Source organism: Scyliorhinus torazame, chromosome 13 (assembly GCF_047496885.1).
Source record: "Scyliorhinus torazame isolate Kashiwa2021f chromosome 13, sScyTor2.1, whole genome shotgun sequence".
Taxonomy (NCBI): domain Eukaryota; kingdom Metazoa; phylum Chordata; class Chondrichthyes; order Carcharhiniformes; family Scyliorhinidae; genus Scyliorhinus; species Scyliorhinus torazame.
In genome coordinates, this window is record NC_092719.1 from 78483102 (window position 1) to 78501802 (window position 18701).

At 52.1% G+C, this 18701-nt stretch overlaps 1 protein-coding gene across 4 annotated transcripts in view; it reads right to left on the reverse strand.

Moving 5' to 3' along the window:
* The window catches only part of dnai7 (dynein axonemal intermediate chain 7), a 184643-nt gene that overhangs the window by 131326 nt on the left and 34616 nt on the right, over window positions 1-18701 (reverse strand). For 2 of the 4 annotated variants that reach the window (XM_072471822.1, XM_072471821.1), the window contains 2 exons: window positions 16815-16919; window positions 13783-13851 (listed from right to left, as the gene is read on the reverse strand). In XM_072471822.1, the coding sequence (XP_072327923.1) occupies window positions 13783-13851; window positions 16815-16919 (174 nt within the window). The remainder of the gene's footprint in view (window positions 1-13782; window positions 13852-16814; window positions 16920-18701) is intronic. The other 2 variants (XM_072471824.1, XM_072471823.1) reach the window with 1 other exon arrangement.

The following is an 18701-nucleotide window of genomic DNA, read 5'->3' on the forward strand; positions in this document are numbered from 1 at the left end:
GGTTGGGGAAACTGGCACGTACGGGTGAGGGCCAGTGTACAAAGCTGTGTAAATATATAATTTTGCCATGTATATATCTTGCTCTGCGCGTGTTCTCGTTTTTTTTTGCTACGAGGGGCGGGGGTTATTGTTTGTAAGGGAGAAAAATTGTGTTAAAAAACTTTAATAAATATATATTTTTTAAAAAAGAATTCATAGAATTTACAGTGCTGAAGGAGGCCATTCGGCCCATCGAGTCTGCACCGGCTCTTGGAAAGAGCACCCTACCCAAGGTCAACACCTCCACCCTATCCCCATAACCCAGTAACCCCACCCAACACTAAGGGCAACCTTGGACACTAAGGGCAATTTATCATGGTCAATCCACCTAACCTGCACATCTTTGGACTGTGGGAGGAAACCGGAGAACCCGGAGGAAACCCACGCACACACGGGGAGGATGTGCAGACTCCGCACAGACAGTGACCCAAGCCGGAATTGAACCTGGGACCCTGGAGCTGTGAAGCAATTGTGCTATCCACAATGCTACCGTGCTGCCCGTTGTTCAAAAGGACACTGTGAACACAGTTTGATTTGTTAAAACCACCTGATACTTCTAAGATTGTCAAAATAACAACAGGCACAGATTGCTAGGAGAGAACAAAATGCTTAAAAGTGAGTATTCAATTAAGGAGAGTGAGTGCTAGCCAAAAGCTACACCACCAGTAAGAAGTGGGCACCTGCTGTGATCCTAACAAAGACAGTTCTGATATCGTACACGATATAGACGGATGGTGAAAGAGTTTGGTGATGTCATACGTCCAGCTATTAGCTTCACAAAGTGAAATTGCTGACACTTCTCAAGAAGTATTTCCTGTGGAAAATTTAGACAGTGATACTTCAGAACAGAGCCTGAACACAGAGACAAGTTCAGCCTTTGTTTCTGAGGACTTCCCAATACCTATAGAGATGGACACTGGAGTAACTTCCCGGGAAGTATCCCCTACTGAAGGAACAGAGGACACTTCCAAGGTTGCGAGTATCTAAGTTCCGGAAGGTTGAATACAACCCAAAAGGAATAGACGTCCACCAGAGACTAAGTGTTGACACTGGGGCAGTGAGGTACCCTCAATAATGATACTTAGAGATTAAACTGTAAAGAAGGCTTTATTAGGCTAATAACTATGCTACAGATTTGGACGAGAGCTGACTGCTATACAGACCATGAGGCAGGCCTTTATGTATGGCTCCCAGATGGGCGGAGCCAGAGGCGGAGTCCCCAGGGTTCCAAGCCTGGTCTTAAAGGGGACATCACCTTACATGATGATAAGGCAGTAACCGTTCATCACATTCACCCCCTGTTTAAAAAGGAGTCCGGCGGGGGTGAAGTGCCATCATAGGTCCATCCGTCTCGGCGGCCGGATCGTCCTCCTCGATCTCCTCAGTTCGGGCGGTGGTGCGGCGGGCACGGACGTCCCGGTTGAGGGCACATCCGGGAGCACAGCGGTCGGAGCTTCGGTCCGGGTTGGGGCAGAGGAACTAGGCAGGGCCGGGGGTAGTGGAGCCGGGGCAGAGGAACTAGGCAGGGCCGGGGGTAGCGGAGCCGGCGCCGGCGCCGGCGGGGTGTGTAAAGGGGGGGCGCAAGGGGGGGGCGCACGGTAGGAGCTCACCAACGGGTGGTAGGGCCGGAAGGGGGTGTGTTGTAGGGGGCGACGGGTCCTGCAGGGGAGCGGCGCGGGAAGGGGCGTCTGTGGTGGAGGATCCAGCGGGCGCCAGATCCCGGAGGGAAACCGTATCTTGCCTGCCGTCGGAGTACTCCACGTAGGCGTAACTGGGGTTGGCGTGGAGCAGTCGGACCTTTTCAACTAGGGGGTCCGTTTTATGGCTCCTCGCGTGCCTCCGGAGAAGAACAGGTCCCGGAGCCGTCAGCCAAGGTGGAAGCGAGACCCCGGAGGTAGACTTCCTGGGGAAGCGAAACAATCGCTCATGAGGGGTCTCATTTGTGGCCGTGCAGAGGAGTGACCTAATGGAGTGTAGGACATCGGGTAGGACCTCCTGCCAGCGGGTGGTTGGGAGATTTCTCGACCGCAGGGCCAGAAGGACAGCCTTCCACACGGTTGCGTTCTCCCTCTCCACCTGCCCGTTTCCCCGTGGGTTATAGCTGGTTGTTCTGCTCGAGGCGATGCCTTTGCTGAGCAGATACCGACGCAGTTCATCGCTCATGAACGATGTACCCCGGTCGCTGTGGATATAAGCAGGGAAACCGAACAGGGTGAAGATGCTGTGCAGTGCCTTAATCACCGTGGCTGAGGTCATGTCGGTGCAGGGAATGGCGAATGGGAAACGGGAGAACTCATCGATCACGGTGCGGAAATAGGCATAACGGTTGGTGGACGGGAGGGGCCCCTTGAAGTCCACGCTCAGTCGCTCAAAGGGGCCCGAGGCCTTCACGAGCCGAACCTTGTCTGGCCGATAGAAGTGCGGTTTGCACTCCGCACAGACCTGGCAGGCCCTGACCATGGCCTTGACCTCCTTGGTTGAGTAAGGTAGGTTGCGAGACTTGATGAAATGGACGAGCCGGGTAACCCCTGGGTGGCAGAGGTCATTGTGGATGGCTTGCAGGCGGTCCTCCTGCGCGTTGGCGCATGTGCCGCGGGACAGGGCATCTGGGGGCTCGTTGAGCTCCCCTGGACGATACTTGATGTCGTACGAGTAGGTGGAGAGTTCGATCCTCCACCTCAAAATTTTATCGTTTTTTATTTTGCCCCGTTGCGTGTTATCGAACATATAGGCGACCGACCGTTGGTCGGTGACGAGGGTAAACCTCCTACCGGCGAGGTAGTGTCTCCAGCGCCGCACAGCCTCCACAATGGCTTGTGCCTCCTTTTCGACTGCAGAGTGTCGAATGTCGGAGGCGGTGAGGGTTCGGGAGAAGAACGCTACTGGTCTGCCTCCTTGATTGAGGGTAGCAGCCAGGGCGATGTCTGATGCATCGCTCTCTACCTGGAAAGGGATGGTTTCGTCCACCGCGTGCATGGCGGCCTTGATGATGTCGGCCTTGATGCGGTTGAAGGCCAATTGGGCCTCAGCCGAGAGGGGAAAGTGGTGGTCTTTAGGAGTGGGCGGGCTTTGTCCGCATACCTGGGGACCCACTGGGCGTAATAGGAGAAAAGCCCCAAGCACCGTTTGAGGGCCTTGAGGCTGCGGGGGAGAGGGAGTTCCTTAAGGGGGCACATGCGGTCGGGGTCGGGACCTAGGACCCCGTCTTCCACGACATAGCCGAGGATGGCCAGCCGGGTGATGTGGAAAACGCATTTGCCCTCGTTATAGGTCAGGTTAAGGGCTCGGGCGGTCTGGAGGAACTTTTTGAGGTTAGCGTCATGGTCCTGCTGATCATGGCCGCAGATGGTGACATTGTCCAAGTACGGGTATGTAGCCCGCAAACCGTACTGGTCCACCATTTGGTCCATCGCCCTTTGAAAGACGGAGACCCCATTTGTGACACCAAAGGGGACCCTGAGGAAGTGGAAGAGCCGGCCGGCTGCTTCGAAGGCAGTATAGGGGCGGTCTTTTGGTCGGATGGGGAGCTGGTGGTAGGCAGATTTGAGGTCGACCGTGGAAAAGACTCGGTATTGGGCGATCCGATTTACCATTTCCGCAATGCGAGGAAGGGGGTACGCATCAAGTTGCGTGAATCGGTTTATGGTCTGGCATTATAGCCGGATGGTCGTGGATTATACCACGACCATCCGTTTCTTCTCCCCGGACCGGACTACCACCACTTGCGCTCTCCAAGGGCTGTTGCTAGCCTCGATGACCCCCTCTCCCAGTAAACGCTGGACCTCTGACTTGATAAAAGCCATATCTTGGGCACTGTAGCGCCGGCTCCTGGTGGCGACGGGCTTACAGTCAGGAGTGAGGTTAGCGAATAGCGAGGGGGGTGCGACTTTCAGTGTCGCAAGGCAGCACACCGTAAGGGGGGGCAAGGGTCCGCCGAACTTCAGTGTCAGGCTTCGGTGGCTGCACTGGAAATCCAGTCCGAGCAGCAGGGGGGCACAGAGGTGAGGGAGGATATAAAATTTGAAACGGGTATATTTGGTACCCTGGATCGAGAGATCCGCAATACAGTACCCCGTGATTTGTACCGAGTGGGACCCAGATGCGAGGGCTATGGTTTGGGATGTGGGATGGGTGCGTAGGGAGCAGCGCCTTACCGTTTCAGGGTGGATAAAGCTCTCCGTGCTCCCGGAGTCGAAGAGGCATGCAGTGTCGTGCCCGTTGACCTGGACCTGCATCATGGAGTCCTGCAGGTGTTTTGGCCGAGTTTGATCGAGGGTGATCGCACCCAGTTGCGGGTAGTCGGAGTCGTAAAATGGCCGCTGCCGTTGGTCGCACGTGTCGGGTCGAGAAGATGGCCGCTCCCATGATTCGCACGAGGCTGATGACGCATCAGAAGAGGACGTGTCGGGTCGGTGCGCAGCAGCATTGCGAGGCCTGCGGGCCTGGGAGCCCGATTTTCGGGCCGGCTGTTCTTTGTTTTTCTGGCCCCTGGGTCTGGCCAGGCAGACCCTCGCAAAGTGCCCTTTCTTCCCGCAGTCGCTGCAGATCGCGGAGCAGGCTGGGCAGCGTGGGCGTGGGTGCTGGCCCTGCCCGCAGAAGTTGCAACGTGTGCCCCCATGGTGAGCGGGTCGCCGCGTGGCGCAGGCCTGTAATACGGGCGAGTCTGAGGAAGTCCGGGGGGGGCTGGCAGAGTCCGCGGGGTACGTACCCAAGTTGTGTCGGGCCACCTCCAGCGAGGAGGCGAGCGTTAGCGTCTCCTGGAGGTTTTTTGCCCCGTTTTCGAGCAGTCGTTGCCGGATGTAGGTCGAGCGGATGCCGGACACGAAAGAATCTCTGATGTGCAGGTTCATATGGACTTCCCCTGTCACATTCTGATGGTCACAGTTCCTGGCCAGCGCGGTGAGTTTCTCAACAAACCCGTCGAGCGATTCCCCCGAGCGCTGCCGGCAGGTAGAGAGCAGATGCCGGGCGTGCACCTCATTGACGGGTTTGACAAACCGCTTGCGGAGCAACTCAATCGCTTCCTCATAAATCGTCGCCTTATCGAGCGTGGCGGAGATTCTGTGACTCACCCGGGCGTGGAGTAGACGCAGCTTGCGTGGCCCCAGGATGGGAGTCTCTGCGGAGTCCAGGTAGGCCTCGAAGCACCGCAGCCAGTATTTAAAAATTTCCTTTGCCTCCGGCATTCGTGCTTCCAGATTGAGCTTCTCTGGTTTTAGGCCTGCGTCCATCCTGAATCTAGTTTAGCCTAATAAATTGAGGTACCCTCAATAATGATACTTAGAGATTAAACTGTAAAGAAGGCTTTATTAGGCTAATAACTATGCTACAGATTTGGACGAGAGCTGACTGCTATACAGACCATGAGGCAGGCCTTTATGTATGGCTCCCAGATGGGCGGAGCCAGAGGCGGAGTCCCCAGGGTTCCAAGCCTGGTCTTAAAGGGGACATCACCTTACATGATGATAAGGCAGTAACCGTTCATCACAGGCAGGATTCATGGACTTTCACGACAGCAAAACTGGTGCCACACCTGGAACGATTTAGTGACCCTTGAGGGGCTAGCACTGGCGCCACGTGGAACACAATCGATTCCAATGTAAATTAATGCAGGATTCGCCGGGTCCGTGATTGACACTTCGGAGGCTGACAAGCTGCTGCCGCATATACATATTACAATCCCCACACAGACTCATCCCAGCCAACAAGGTGGCACTGGTTGCGCTGGAGCATGCCCATCCAGCTGATGGACCAGCTGGGGCTAGAGAGCCTGTGGGGGCCACCTATACGACCCGTGGCCCTAAGTTAACAGTGGGTTGTTAGTGGCATGTGCAGTTGCATGGCTGCCTTGCAGCTGCGGCAACGGTGTTCCATGTCCATCCACCCCAACCCCGCAGTCCATCTCCTGGCCACCCTCCGCTACTCTCCCAGCCCTGGCAGAAGCCCCACGGTCAGCGCATAACTGTCAGCTATGCTAAACTATGGCGATGTTGGACACTTTCCATAACCCCTCTCTCTCCCTCAGTAGCCATGACACCGATTTCATGATTTTTAAAAGCACAAGTGAACCATGGCATCGGGAACTTGGCCCATCGGAGGTAGAGAATCGCGGAAACCCTGGAGAATACCGGTTCACGCCCGCTAATGACATGCAAACAGTGTTTACTGTCCAGGCGTTCTGGACCACATTGACGTCACTGTTCAGGTGTCGTCAAATCGGCCCCATGGCGCAATTTTGGCATCAGAACTTATTCTCTGCCCAATCACATTTCACGATTTCAGCACCAGCCAACAGCGAATTCCGCCCTGTGTTATTGAGTTGTATATATATGTGTAGAGATAATGCATTAAGTTTGTCTGTTGTATAAATGTTAAGTCGTTGTCATTGTACTAAAGCAGTAATGGGGGAGGGGTGTTATGTATGAGAGAATACATCCCTGCTGGTGTGACATCAGCAGTAAGTGTTTGCAAACTTCAATTCTCCATCTTAGGTTGTATGAGCAATGTCCCAAAATAAAACCTCTCATTATATTTGTAACAATCTTGAGTGAGGGCACCTCCACAGCTTTTCTCTTTGCAGCTAACTGAGAGATATAACACTCTCCAACTGTTTCATACGTCTGGAGTAGGAATCCATTTCTGACACAGGAGTAGGTATTACCACAGCTTTGTACGCAGCAAGCATTGCAGTAGGTTTGATATCTTGCTTCCTTAGTCTCTTGCGTAAACAGATAAATGGTGAGCTTTCTCTGGCAATTCTATTTGAAACCTCGCTGTCAATGTAGGTATTTCTGGAGATTGTGTTTCCAAAGCATATACTGAAGAGCACAGGGGTCATGACACATTCTTGCTTCACACAACTTGTTACATCAAAGGGTCAGTATATTCACCAGTCATTGACTCTGGCCATCTTTCCATGTGAAACTGCTGTATCAGATTTACAGCTCTATCAGGCCATCAAAATATGGCTAAGATTTTCCACAAGAGGCCTGTTTAAAGGCCTTTCTTTGTCAGGTCAACAAAGGCACAGTAAAGTCTCACTTGTTGTTTGTGGAATTTCTCTTGTATTTTCTGAAAATTGCAGATTATGTCCCAAGTCTTCCCTAAATCCACTTTAATTGACATTCTGGCAATTCACATTCTGCTATGTGGCTTACCAGTCTATGGAGTAGAACTTTTGCGAGTATCTTACCAGTTATCACAAGCAGCGAGATTATTCTGCGGTTGTCACATAGAGAATTAAGTGTTTTTTTCCCAAGTGAACAACCACGGCATTCCTGAGGAATGGTTTGCTGATCCCATATTCTGTGACATAATCGTGTGAGTTTGATGGCTAGCTGGGGATTTGTAAATTTTGACTAGGATTCCATCTGAGCCTAGAGGGTAGAGGTCTGATGGTTTTGACAGCTTCCACAACAGAGATTTTATTGCCCAGAATTCCGTACTTGGGCCAGTCTGGAAGCTTGTCAATGGCAGCCTCATTTACAGTGAATGGGTAGTTAAGCACACCCCTGTAGTACTCAGTCCAGCGCTCTTTGTTGCCTATCCTGCAGGTGGGATTGCCTGTCAGTGCTGGAAATAGGTGAGTAGCCATATGTTGGAGGACTGTGCAATTTCTTCAGGGCTTTCTGGAAATTCATGTTGTGCTGATCAGCATAAACTTGAAGTTCTTTGGTTGGTTTGGCCCATCATATGTATCATACACAACTTTTGTTGTAGATACCTTTAACTCTCCTGGAGTGATCTCTCAACAGTGGATATATCTTTTTTTCCCAGTCATGCTCCTGTTTAAATCTTGGGCGGGATTCTCCCGCAACCGGCGGGGCGGGCCGTACCGACGCCAAAGAGTGGTGTGAACCACTTCAGCGTTGGGCCGCCCGGAAGGTGCGGAATCCTCCGCACTTCCGGGGACTTGGACGGCGCTGGATGGGTTGGCGTCATGCCAACCGGCGCCGAAGGGCCTTCGCCAGCCGGCGCGAGTTGGCGCATGCGCAGGAGCGGCAGCGTGTTCTGGTGCATGTGCAGGACAGCTGCCATGTTTCTTGCACATGCGCAGGGGGTTTCTTCTCCGCACTGGCCATCGCGGAGCCTTACACAGGCCGGCGCGGAGGAAAAGAGTGTCCCCATGGCACAGGCCCGCCCGCAGATCGGTGGGCCCCGATCGCGGGCCAGGCCACCGTGAGGGCCCCCCCCCCAGGGCCGGATCCCCCGTGCCCCCCCAAGGACTCCACAGGCCGCCCTCAAAGCCAGGTCCCGCCGGTATGGACCTTGTCCATTTCACGCTGGCGGGACTGGCCGAAAACGGGTGGCCGCTCAGCCCATCGGGGCCCGGAGAATTGCCGGGCTGATCCCCACCCCCGCCCAAAAACCGGCGCCGGAGAATTCCGCCGGAGCGGTGGGGCGGGATTCACGCTGCCCCCCGGCAATTCTCCGACCCGGCGGGGGGGTCGGAGAATCCCACCCCTTGTTTCCCTGTGTATTCCCTTTATTTTGGCTTTTATAATTATGTACTTGCCTATACCTTTAAGATGAACTGCACCTTTAATTCAAAACCAGCATGCTCTGCTGTTGCTCTGACATCAATGATGACACATCTTGATGGACTTGGCTGTCGGCCAGTAGACCACTTTATACTCCCGGGTCTTAACTGTTGATTGGTGCTGGCCGTTCCAGAATGCTCTGCAAAGGCAGGTTTATTCTCAGGAGTTTTCGATAGTTTTGAACACAGAGCTAAAGAAAGCTTTTTTGGACTCTCTCTCAGAGAGTAAACTCTCTCAATCAGCCCGGTTGGAGGCCCTGTTTTCTCCTCAACTGAGCTGGTATACGTTCTCGGGAAACTGGACACCAAGCAAGATTTTTAAAAATCCAGGCTGAGAGCTGGGTTTGAGTGGAGGCAAGTAATCTTAAGGAACCAATACAGCCACTAGCTGAGCAGGGTCAGTGATTTTAAAAGTATTTCTTGCAATCTCGTGTGGAGAACTTGGGCGAAATTCTCCGGAAACGGTGCGATGTCCGCCGACTGGCGCCCAAAACGGCGCAAATCAGAAGGGCATCGCACCGCCCCAAAGGTGCGGAATGCTCCGCATCTTTGGGGGCCGAGCCCCAACCTTAAGGGACTAGGTCGGCGCTGGACAAATTTCCGCCCCGCCAGCTGGCGGAAAAGGCCTTTGGTGCCCCGCCAGCTGGCGTGGAAATTACATCTCCGGGTGGCGCATGCGCGGGAGCGTCAGCGGCCGCTGACGGCATTCCCGCACATGCACAGTGGAGGAAGTCTCTTCTACCTCCGCCATGGTGGAGACCGTGGCGGAGGCGGAAGGGAAAGAGTGCCCCCACTGCACAGGCCCGCCCGCGGATGGGCCCCGATCGCGGGCCAGGCCACCGTGGGGGCACCCCCCGGGGCCAGATCGCCCCACGCCCCCCCAGGACCCCGGAGCCCGCCCGCGCCGCCTTGTCCCGCCGGTAAGGTAGGTGGTTTAATCTACGCCGGTGGGATAGGCATTTTAGCGGCGGGACTTCGGCTCATCCGGGCCGGAGAATCGCGCGGGGGGGGCCCCGCCAACCGGCGTGGCGCGATTCCCGCCCCCGCCGAATCTCCGGTGCCAGTGACTTCGGCAACCGGCGGGGGCGGGATTCACGCCAGCCCCCGGCGATTCTCCGACCCGGCGGGGGGGTCGGAGAATATCGCCCAGGATCCCAATGAGGCTGTTAGTTATTCTGGTGGAGTTGGAAGCAAGTCAAAACTAAACAGACCTGAGATGGATCTTCCAAGTGAAGGCCCATGTTAATACAAATTAAAGTGACTCCCCAGAGGGGATCCCATGCTTGAGAGTTCTGCCTGAAGGTTTCCACCCAGAATGCCCTTGTTAGCCATCCAACCAGCAGTTCTCAATCACTTTGCAATCCTGGAAGGACAGTCAACTGGAAAAACAACTTCAACATCCGAAGCAAGGACATTCACCTTCATCTCACATTAATCCTCTATTATTTTTACCCTCCCCTTCCCTCTGTGTCTGTCCGTCTTGTGTGTGTTTGGGTAGAGTATGGGATGATAAAAGAGGAGAGTAGTAGATTAGTTGGCCGTTATTCTAGTATAATAATAGCATGCCTTATCTTTATTGTTATTAGAAATAAACAGTTGTTATGTTTCACTTACAAATCTGGTGCCTGTAAGTCATTGGAGCAGTCAAGGGTCAAAGATCTCAGAAACTTTATAGAAATTATTGGTTAATTCACTTGTGTTGGGACTCCAGGGCCTGTGGGTCTGGAATTGACCATGCACTCGCCCAGAGGGTTGTAACACTGCATAAGCGGCTCTTTTTGATGGCACTGTGATTAGCACTGCTGTCTCACAGTGCCAGGGACCTGGGTTCAATTTAGGCCTTGGGTGACTGTGTGGAGTTTGCACATTCTCTCCATGTCTGCGGGGTTTCCTCCGGGTTCTCCGGTTTCCTCTCACAGTCCAAAGATATGCAGGTTAAGTGGATTGGCCATGCTAAATTTGTCCCTTAGTGTCCAAAGATGTGTGTGTAGGTAAGGTGGGGTTATGGGGATGTATTTATGGGGATAGAGTGGGGAGTGGGCGTGGGTAGAGTGCTCTTTCAGAGTGTCGGTACTGATCTGATGTGCCAAATGGCCTCCTTCTGCGGTGTAGGGATTCTATGATTAGATTCTCCTCTTTATTTGATCATCGTTTTCTTCAAACAAGTCATAGAGGTCTACAGCACAGAAAAAGCCTTTCAGCCCATTGCGCCTGCGCCAGACAAGAACAACCACCTAACTATTCTAATCACAATTTCTAGCACATGACCCATAGCTTTGTGTGCCTTGCCATCATCACAAGTACACATTTAAATACTTCTTAAATGTTTTTTTTAAAATATTTTTATTCAAGGCCTTTTACATATATAAACAAAGGGCGGGATTCTTCATAACGGCCATCATTGGGACGCGCGCCGCATGCAGTCGCAACACCTTTGGTACGTCATCAGCCTGCCCACCCGCGATGCTCCGCCTCCGATGGGCCAAGTACCCATGTGTGGGCCCAGCGGTCGTGACCCTGGTGTGCCGGCTGTGGGGAGAGAGAGAGAGAGGGCGTGCGGACAGCGTTCAGCGCCGCCACACTCGGCCAAGATCCGTGCCACTGGCTGTGGGCTTCTACCTGGGCTGGGGGGAATGGCGGAGGTGGCCAGGATGTGGGCGGTGGGGTCGGGATGGGCGGGTTCGCGGTGCTGCATGGCTGCCGCCATTTTTTCCAGCATGACCGGTGCGTATGTGGGAGATGTAGGCAAGCGCGGCTGCAGCTTGTCAGTTCTGTTCATGTGCAGCACGGGACCGAATGATTCTCCGACTGTTTCCCGTGCATTCCGCGGGTGTTTCATGCGGCGCCGGTGCTAGCCCCTCATCGGTACCAGAATCGGTGAGGGTTTTGCACCGATCTTCCCGTCATGAAACACCAGGGATCCTCCGTTGGAGTCAGCACTCAGGAACGGAGAATCCAGTCAAAAATATCAGAAGACTACCAAACCGAATCAACAACCACAAATCCCCAACCTCCAGCCGATACCAACACCCCACCACATCACAACTTCCCAGTTTTTACCCCCTTATCCCCCCCCCCCCCCCCCCCCCCCATCTACTGACCCTTCAGTCCTCCCTGAAGAAATCAGTGAATGGTTTCCACCTCCGGGTGAACCCCTCTACCAACCTTTGCAAAGCGAACTTGACCTTCTCCAACCCCGGAATTCTACCAGGTCACTCACCCATATCCCTGCCTTCGGAGTCCCACCAACACAACAAAATCCATCTCTGGGCTATCAGGGAGGCAAAGGCCAACAAGTTGGCCTCTCTCCTCATCTGGACTACCGGACTTCCGACATACCAAATTTCGCAACCTCTGAACTGGTAACCATCCCCACACCCAGAACCTCGGACATATCCGAGAACCACTGCCAGAACCTCCTCAGTCTTGGACACGCCCAGAACATGTGGACATGATTCACGGGCCCCCCTGCACACCGCCCACACCTATCCTCCACCCCACAAAAACCTACTCATCCCACCACCGTCATGTAAGCCCCATGCACCACCTTAAATTGGATGAGGTTTAACCTCACACATGACGAGGATACGTTCACCCTCTGCAAGGCCTCTACCCTCATCCCGGCCTGTTTGTGTGAGGGGGGTGGGGGGTTGACCCCGCAAGTGAAGCGGGTGTTCCTGGAGAAGGGGTGGGGCTTTGCAGAATCTGATAAATTCAGATTCTCTTCACAAATTCCGTCTGATCGTCCCCTATCACAGTCCTCAATGGGTGATGATAGCACCTTATCCAACAACTTTGCATTGATGTTCAGCAGCGATACCGGGTGATAAGACCCACACTGCTCCGGGTCCTTATCTTTATTTATGATCAGGGAAATGGACGTCTGCGACAATGTGGGGGGGAGCTCCCCCCTATCCCTCGCCTCATTGTACATCCTCATCAACAACAGCCCCAGCTCCGCACCAAACTTCTTATGAAACTCTCTGGGTACTCCTCCGGCCGTAGGACCTTCCTCGCCTGCATCGCACCAATGCTGTCCATCACCTCCCTTAACCCAATCGGGATCCCCAACCCCTGAACCCTTTCCCCCTCCACCTTAGGGAACTCCAACCCATCCAGGAACCGCAGCATCCACACCTCCCCAGTCGGGAGGCTCCGACTCATACAGCCTCCTATAGAAATCCTCAAATGTTCCATTCACCACCTCCGGATCTATCACCACCATACCCCTTTCATCCCTCACACTACCAATCTCCCTCGTTGCTGCCTGCTTCCTCAACTAATGGGCCAGCATCCTGTTTGCCTTTTCCCTGCACTCATACATTGCCCCTCTCACTCTCCGCAACTTCCCCACCGCCTTCCCCTTGGATACCAACGCAAACTCCATCTGGAGCCTTTGCCTCGCCTTTAACTATCCCTCCTCCAGCACCACTGAGTACCTTCGATCTACCCTCAAGATCTCCTCTACCAGTCGTGCTCTCTCCTCACTCCACCCTTTCCCTATCCACCCGAATTGAAATAAATTCCCCCCCTAACTACCGCCATAAGTGCCTCCCACTGCGTGGCGGCCTCCCCCATATCGTTCAACTCCACATAACCCCGAATAGCAGCCCTCATTCGCTCACACACATCTGCCAGCAGCCCCACATCCAACTTCCACTGTGGCTGTTGGGCCTCCACCCAGTGCGGCACGTGGTCAGAAACCACAATCGCTGAGTACTCCGAGTCAGGACCGTCGCCAGCAGCGCCTTTTCCATAACAGAAATGTTGATCCGGGAATACACCCAGTGCACACGGGAGAAGTACGAAAACTCCTTCACCCTCGGCCTCCCAAAACTCCACGGGTTCACCTCTGCCATGCGCTCCATGAGCCCCTTCAACTCTCTCGCCACCGCCGACACCCTTGACGACTTATGACTCGACCGGTCCAAACTCGGATCTAGGACAATATTGAAATCGCCCCCCACCCCCCCCCAATCATCCAATGCAGATCTAGGACCGGGATCCTCCCTAACACCCGCCTCATACAGTCCACATCATCCCAATTTGGGCCATAAACATTCACCAGGACTTCCAGCATCCCCTCCAATTTTCCACTGACCATCACATACCTACCCCAACCCGGACCAGCTGCAATGCTCCCCACCTCAAAAGCCACTCTCTAGTTAACCAACAGCATCACCCCCCTCGTCTTCATATCTAACCTCGAGTGAATACCTGCGCACCCATCCCTTGCTCAGCTTCGTCTGATCCGCCAACTTCAGGTGCGTCTCCTGCAAGAACACAACAGGCTCTTCAGATGCACGAAAACATGCGAATGTTTAACCGGACCATTCAACCCTCACACATTCCACATTCCCCTGCCTATCAGCCATATCCCTTTTTAAGCCAGACCCTGGCCTGCCCTTAGATGTCCAACCCCATCTCTCCCTTCCCAACTGCACCACACCAACCACACCCATGTCAGCAACACTCCCCCCTCCCCTCTTTCCCCCACAACCAAACAAAAGCCAACCCAATCCCACTCCCCACCACACCTTCCTCCTGGCAACCTCCCACTTCACTCCTGTTAACTAACCCGTCCAGCTAGCATGGTGGCCCTGCCCAAGGCTTCTGACTTCCTCTCACCCTTCTAGTCCACCACTCACCCCCACCAATCCTCCTAACCACAAAGAGAAACAAAAGGCGCACTCACCATCTCCGTTCCCCCTATCGAAACCTACCCAAATTTACCCACCCAATGTGCCCCACAATTTACACAAAACTCCTCTCTCAAGTTCAATGTCCTCACACTCCTCCCAGTCCATGGTCTCTCATAAAGTCCATCTCCTCCTCCGGTGAGTCAAAATAAAATTTCTGTTTCTAATACGTCACCCACAAGCGGGCAGGGTTCAAAGCCCCAGAATTCACCCCTCCTTGAAGAGGGCCGCCTTTATCTGGTTGCACCCAAGCCTCCACTTAAACAGCTCTGCGCCCAGGTCCTAGTAAATCTGCAGCTCACTCCCCTCCCAGATACATTTCATGATCTGCCTCGCCCACCTCAGGATCTTTTCCTTATCCAGGAACCAGTACAGCCTCACCACCGTCACCCTCGGCAGCTCCCCTCACCTGCGGCCACTTCCTCAGCGTCCTGTGCGTCCGATCCACCTCGAGGGGCCGGTCAGAGGTCCCCTCTCCTATGGCCTCTCCAGCATACTTGCCACAAACTTGGCGGCCTTCACTCCCTTGATGCCTTCAGGCATCCCAACAATCCTCACATTTTGCCTCCTGGAGCGGTCCTGGAGATCCTCCAATTTCTCTCTCAGCCTTTTCTGGCTGCTCATCACCATCCTCATCTCCGCCTCCAGCCAGGTCAACCGATCTTCGTGCTCCACCACCGATTCCTCCACCTTCTGGATCACCTGGTCCTGAGCCTCCTGACTCTACTCCACTCACTCAATCGCCACCTTAAGCAGCTCCACCACCTAGGCCAAATCCTCCAAGGCCTCTTTCCTGCTGCTGGAATTTGTTTTTTAAAAACTCCACCAACTGCTCCATCAACCACTGCACGGGCAGGAACCAACTTTAACTGTTTTGCACCACAAGAATTTTCCTGCTCCAGCTGTTCTTTCCTTCTTGTGGCACTTCTCGTCTGCTGATCAAGACACCAACCTCGCCAGAGGAGTTCTAACTTCCCTGGGCACTCATACACCTTTTGCCCTCAAATACCACATCATTCGGGTGGGGAAGGACTGAAAAAAATCCACCTTGAGCGGGAGCCCACAAATGTGGGACCACTTACTCCATGGTCGCCACCAAGTCAATATTTCTTAAATGTTATGACCACCACCCTTTCAGGCAGTGAATTCCCAACTCCCACCACCCTCACATCCCCTTTATACCTCCTTCCCCTCACCATAAATCTATGCACCATGGTCATTGATCCCTCCATCAAGGGGAAAAGTTGATTCCTGTCTACTCTCTATGCCTCTCATAATTTTATACATCTCAATCATGTGCCCCTCTCAATTTCCTCTGCTACATAGAAAACAATCCCAGTCTGTTCAAGTTTGATAACTAAAACTCTCCATCTCAAACATCCTGGTAAATCTCCTCTGCTCCCTTTCCAGTGCTGTCATATTCCTCCTATAATGTGATTTCCAGAAATTCACACAATACTCCAGCTGTGGCCTAATTAACATTTTATACAGTTCCAGCATAATCTCGCTGCTCTTAATCTATGTGCTTTAGTAATAAAGGCAAGTATACCATATGCCTTCTTAACCACTGTATCCATCTGCCCTGCACCATTCAAGTATACATGCACACAAAGGTCCCTCTCTTGGTGGTTTATTTTCTGTGTTCCCAGGACATAATAATAATCTTTATTATTGTCACAAGTAGGCTTACATTACACTGCAATCAAATTACTGTGAAAATCCCCTAGTCGCCACATTCCGGTGCCTGTTCGGGTACACTGAGGGAGAATTCAGAATGTCCAATTCACCTAACAGCACATCTTTCGAGACTTGTGGGAGGAAACTGGAGCGCCCGGAAGAAACCCACGCAGACATGGGGAGATCATGCAGATTCCACACAGTCACCCAAGGCCGGAATCGAACCCAGGTCCCTGGCGCTGTGAGACAACAGTGCTAACCACTGTACCACCGTGAAGAGAAAAAGATTAAGAGGGCTCTGGGGAAAGAGAGAGTGGCTCTAGGTGAACTGCTCTTGCAGAGAGCTGGTAGAGACACAAGTCAAATGGCCTCCTTCTGTGCTATCATTTTATAAGGAGGCCATTTCAGCCCTTTGAACTTATTCTGCCATTCAATTCAATCATGTTGGATCTGTATCTTAACTCCATCTACCTTTTTTGTTTCTCTCTATCTCCCCTCTCAAATCCTTTAATCATCTTAAACATTTCAATCTTATAGAAAAAAAGTTATTATGTAACATCACTGCATTCCAGGGGCTGGTTTAGCACACTGGGCTAAATCGCTGGCTTTTAAAGCAGACCAAGGCAGGCCAGCAGCACGGTTCGGTTCCCGTACCAGCCTCGCCGAACAGGCACCGGAATGTGGCGACTAGGGGCTTTTCACAGTAACTTCATTGAAGCCTACTCGTGACAATAAGCGAATTTCATTTTCATTTCATTTCATTCATTTTTCATTCATTCATTTCATTTTTCATTCAAGATTATCTTATCAATGCTCCTTAATCTTCGAAGATGAAGGGCAACAATATTGAGAAGCATTACCTTATTCATTTCTCTAAGATTTTTGTTCATCTTCGTGACAGCAATTCTATTTCTTTCCAAAATTTGGATAAGTTCAGGCAGCTCATTCTGTTTACGTTCCTTATCCTGTTTTTAGGTGAAAACAAAAATCAAATCCACATCAGCTACAGTAAAAAGGAGTTACTCTAATATATAATTTAAATTTAATCAGTACCAAGTATAACTTGCCAATACTTCAGAAGAAAACATTTGAAGGAGAGATTGTTTGACAACTTGCTCAACTTATCACAGCAGATCATGCATTTTGTACTCTGTTACAGATTCTGATCCAACTCAAATCCATAGAATTGGTCTGAAACTGACTGATTTTCTTAGTGGTATCAATCTTACATTTTAAATCAGTATACATTTTATCGCAGGCAAAATGACTCGGAAAGATACTGGCAGAGCTCCTACTGCATTGCACATGCATAGTCCTAGTCCTGGACTATACCCGTGATGTTTAAAGGACGGAAGATAGGCCTAGGTGGGGTAGGTGCAAACTTGATGGGCCAAATGATCTCCTTCTGCACTGTAGGGATCCTATGATTGTATGAATATTGAGCCTCTTTAAAAAAATATATTTTTTACCACGTGTATCATGTACGCTTGTGACAGCTTCCCACTGATTCGCTCGCCACAAGGCAACTTTATCTCTGCAATCAGTGGGAAACTCCATACAAATGTTTCCCCAACACTTGTTCCAGATCCATTCAAGGGGATGGCTGCTAGGAAGCCAGCAACATGATGCACAGAGGGAGCCCTGACCAAACTCTTGTAAATGGCGCCAGAGTAATGTCATGCCGGCGCCCACTGAATATTCAGTGAGGGGGGAGGTCCCGGAGTGAGTGCTCGATAACGACCTGCTAATATATTACAATTAGATTCCCGGGCTCCCGCGGCCTGTTTCACATTACTCCTCTGGAGAGGGGTGTTGAAAATTGGAATTTGCTATCTTGCCAGAGAGAACCGCGTCTTCCGATTCTCTCAGGATTTTGGGCCCACATCACCATTCTCACTGCCGGCTAAAGCAGGCTCAAAATCACCAGTTCACAGTAGGTACAGATAACGTCAACTAGTGTCAATAGCCGAGGGAGGTTTCTGATGATTGGCTGCTGTTTGTAATCAAAACGCAGACAATGCTGGCAATACCCAGAAGGTCTGGCAGTACCTGTGGCGAGAGAAACAGAGTTAACGTTTCAGATTGATAACCGTTCAGCAGAACTGGGAAGAATTAAAAATATAATCGTTTTTGAGGGAGTGAAAGGGACTGTCATTGACCTCATTCCTCTGGAGATCTTGGCCCCCATGGTCCCCAATATCAGAGAACCCGTCAACAACATCTGCTTCTACCTCAGCTTTTCTGCCTGACTGAAATTATTACATCCTATCGGGACTCCAGATTTCTCTTCCCTTGCCCAATCTCTCTTCCTATCTGTATTGTTCCTGACACTTCTGATGCCCTCAGTGTCTTCCTGATCCCAATCACCTCCTTTTCATCATAGATATGATTCAGGCAGCATGGTAGCACAAGTGATTAGCACTGTGACTTCACAGCTCCAGGGTCCCAGGTTCGATTCCCTGCTGGGTCACCGTCTGTGTGGAGTCTGCACGTTCTTCCCGTGTCTGCGTGGGTTTCCTCCGGGTGCTCCGGTTTCCTCCCACAGTCCAAAGACGTGCAGGTTAGGTGGATTGGCCATGCTAAATTGCCCTTAGTGTCCAAAAAGTTTAGGAGGGGTTATTGGGTTACGGGGATAGGGTGGAAGTGAGGGCTTAAGTGGGTCGGTGCAGACTCGATGGGCTGAATGGCCTCCTTCTGCACTGTATGTTCAATGTTCTATATCATAGATATCCAATTTCCATACACTT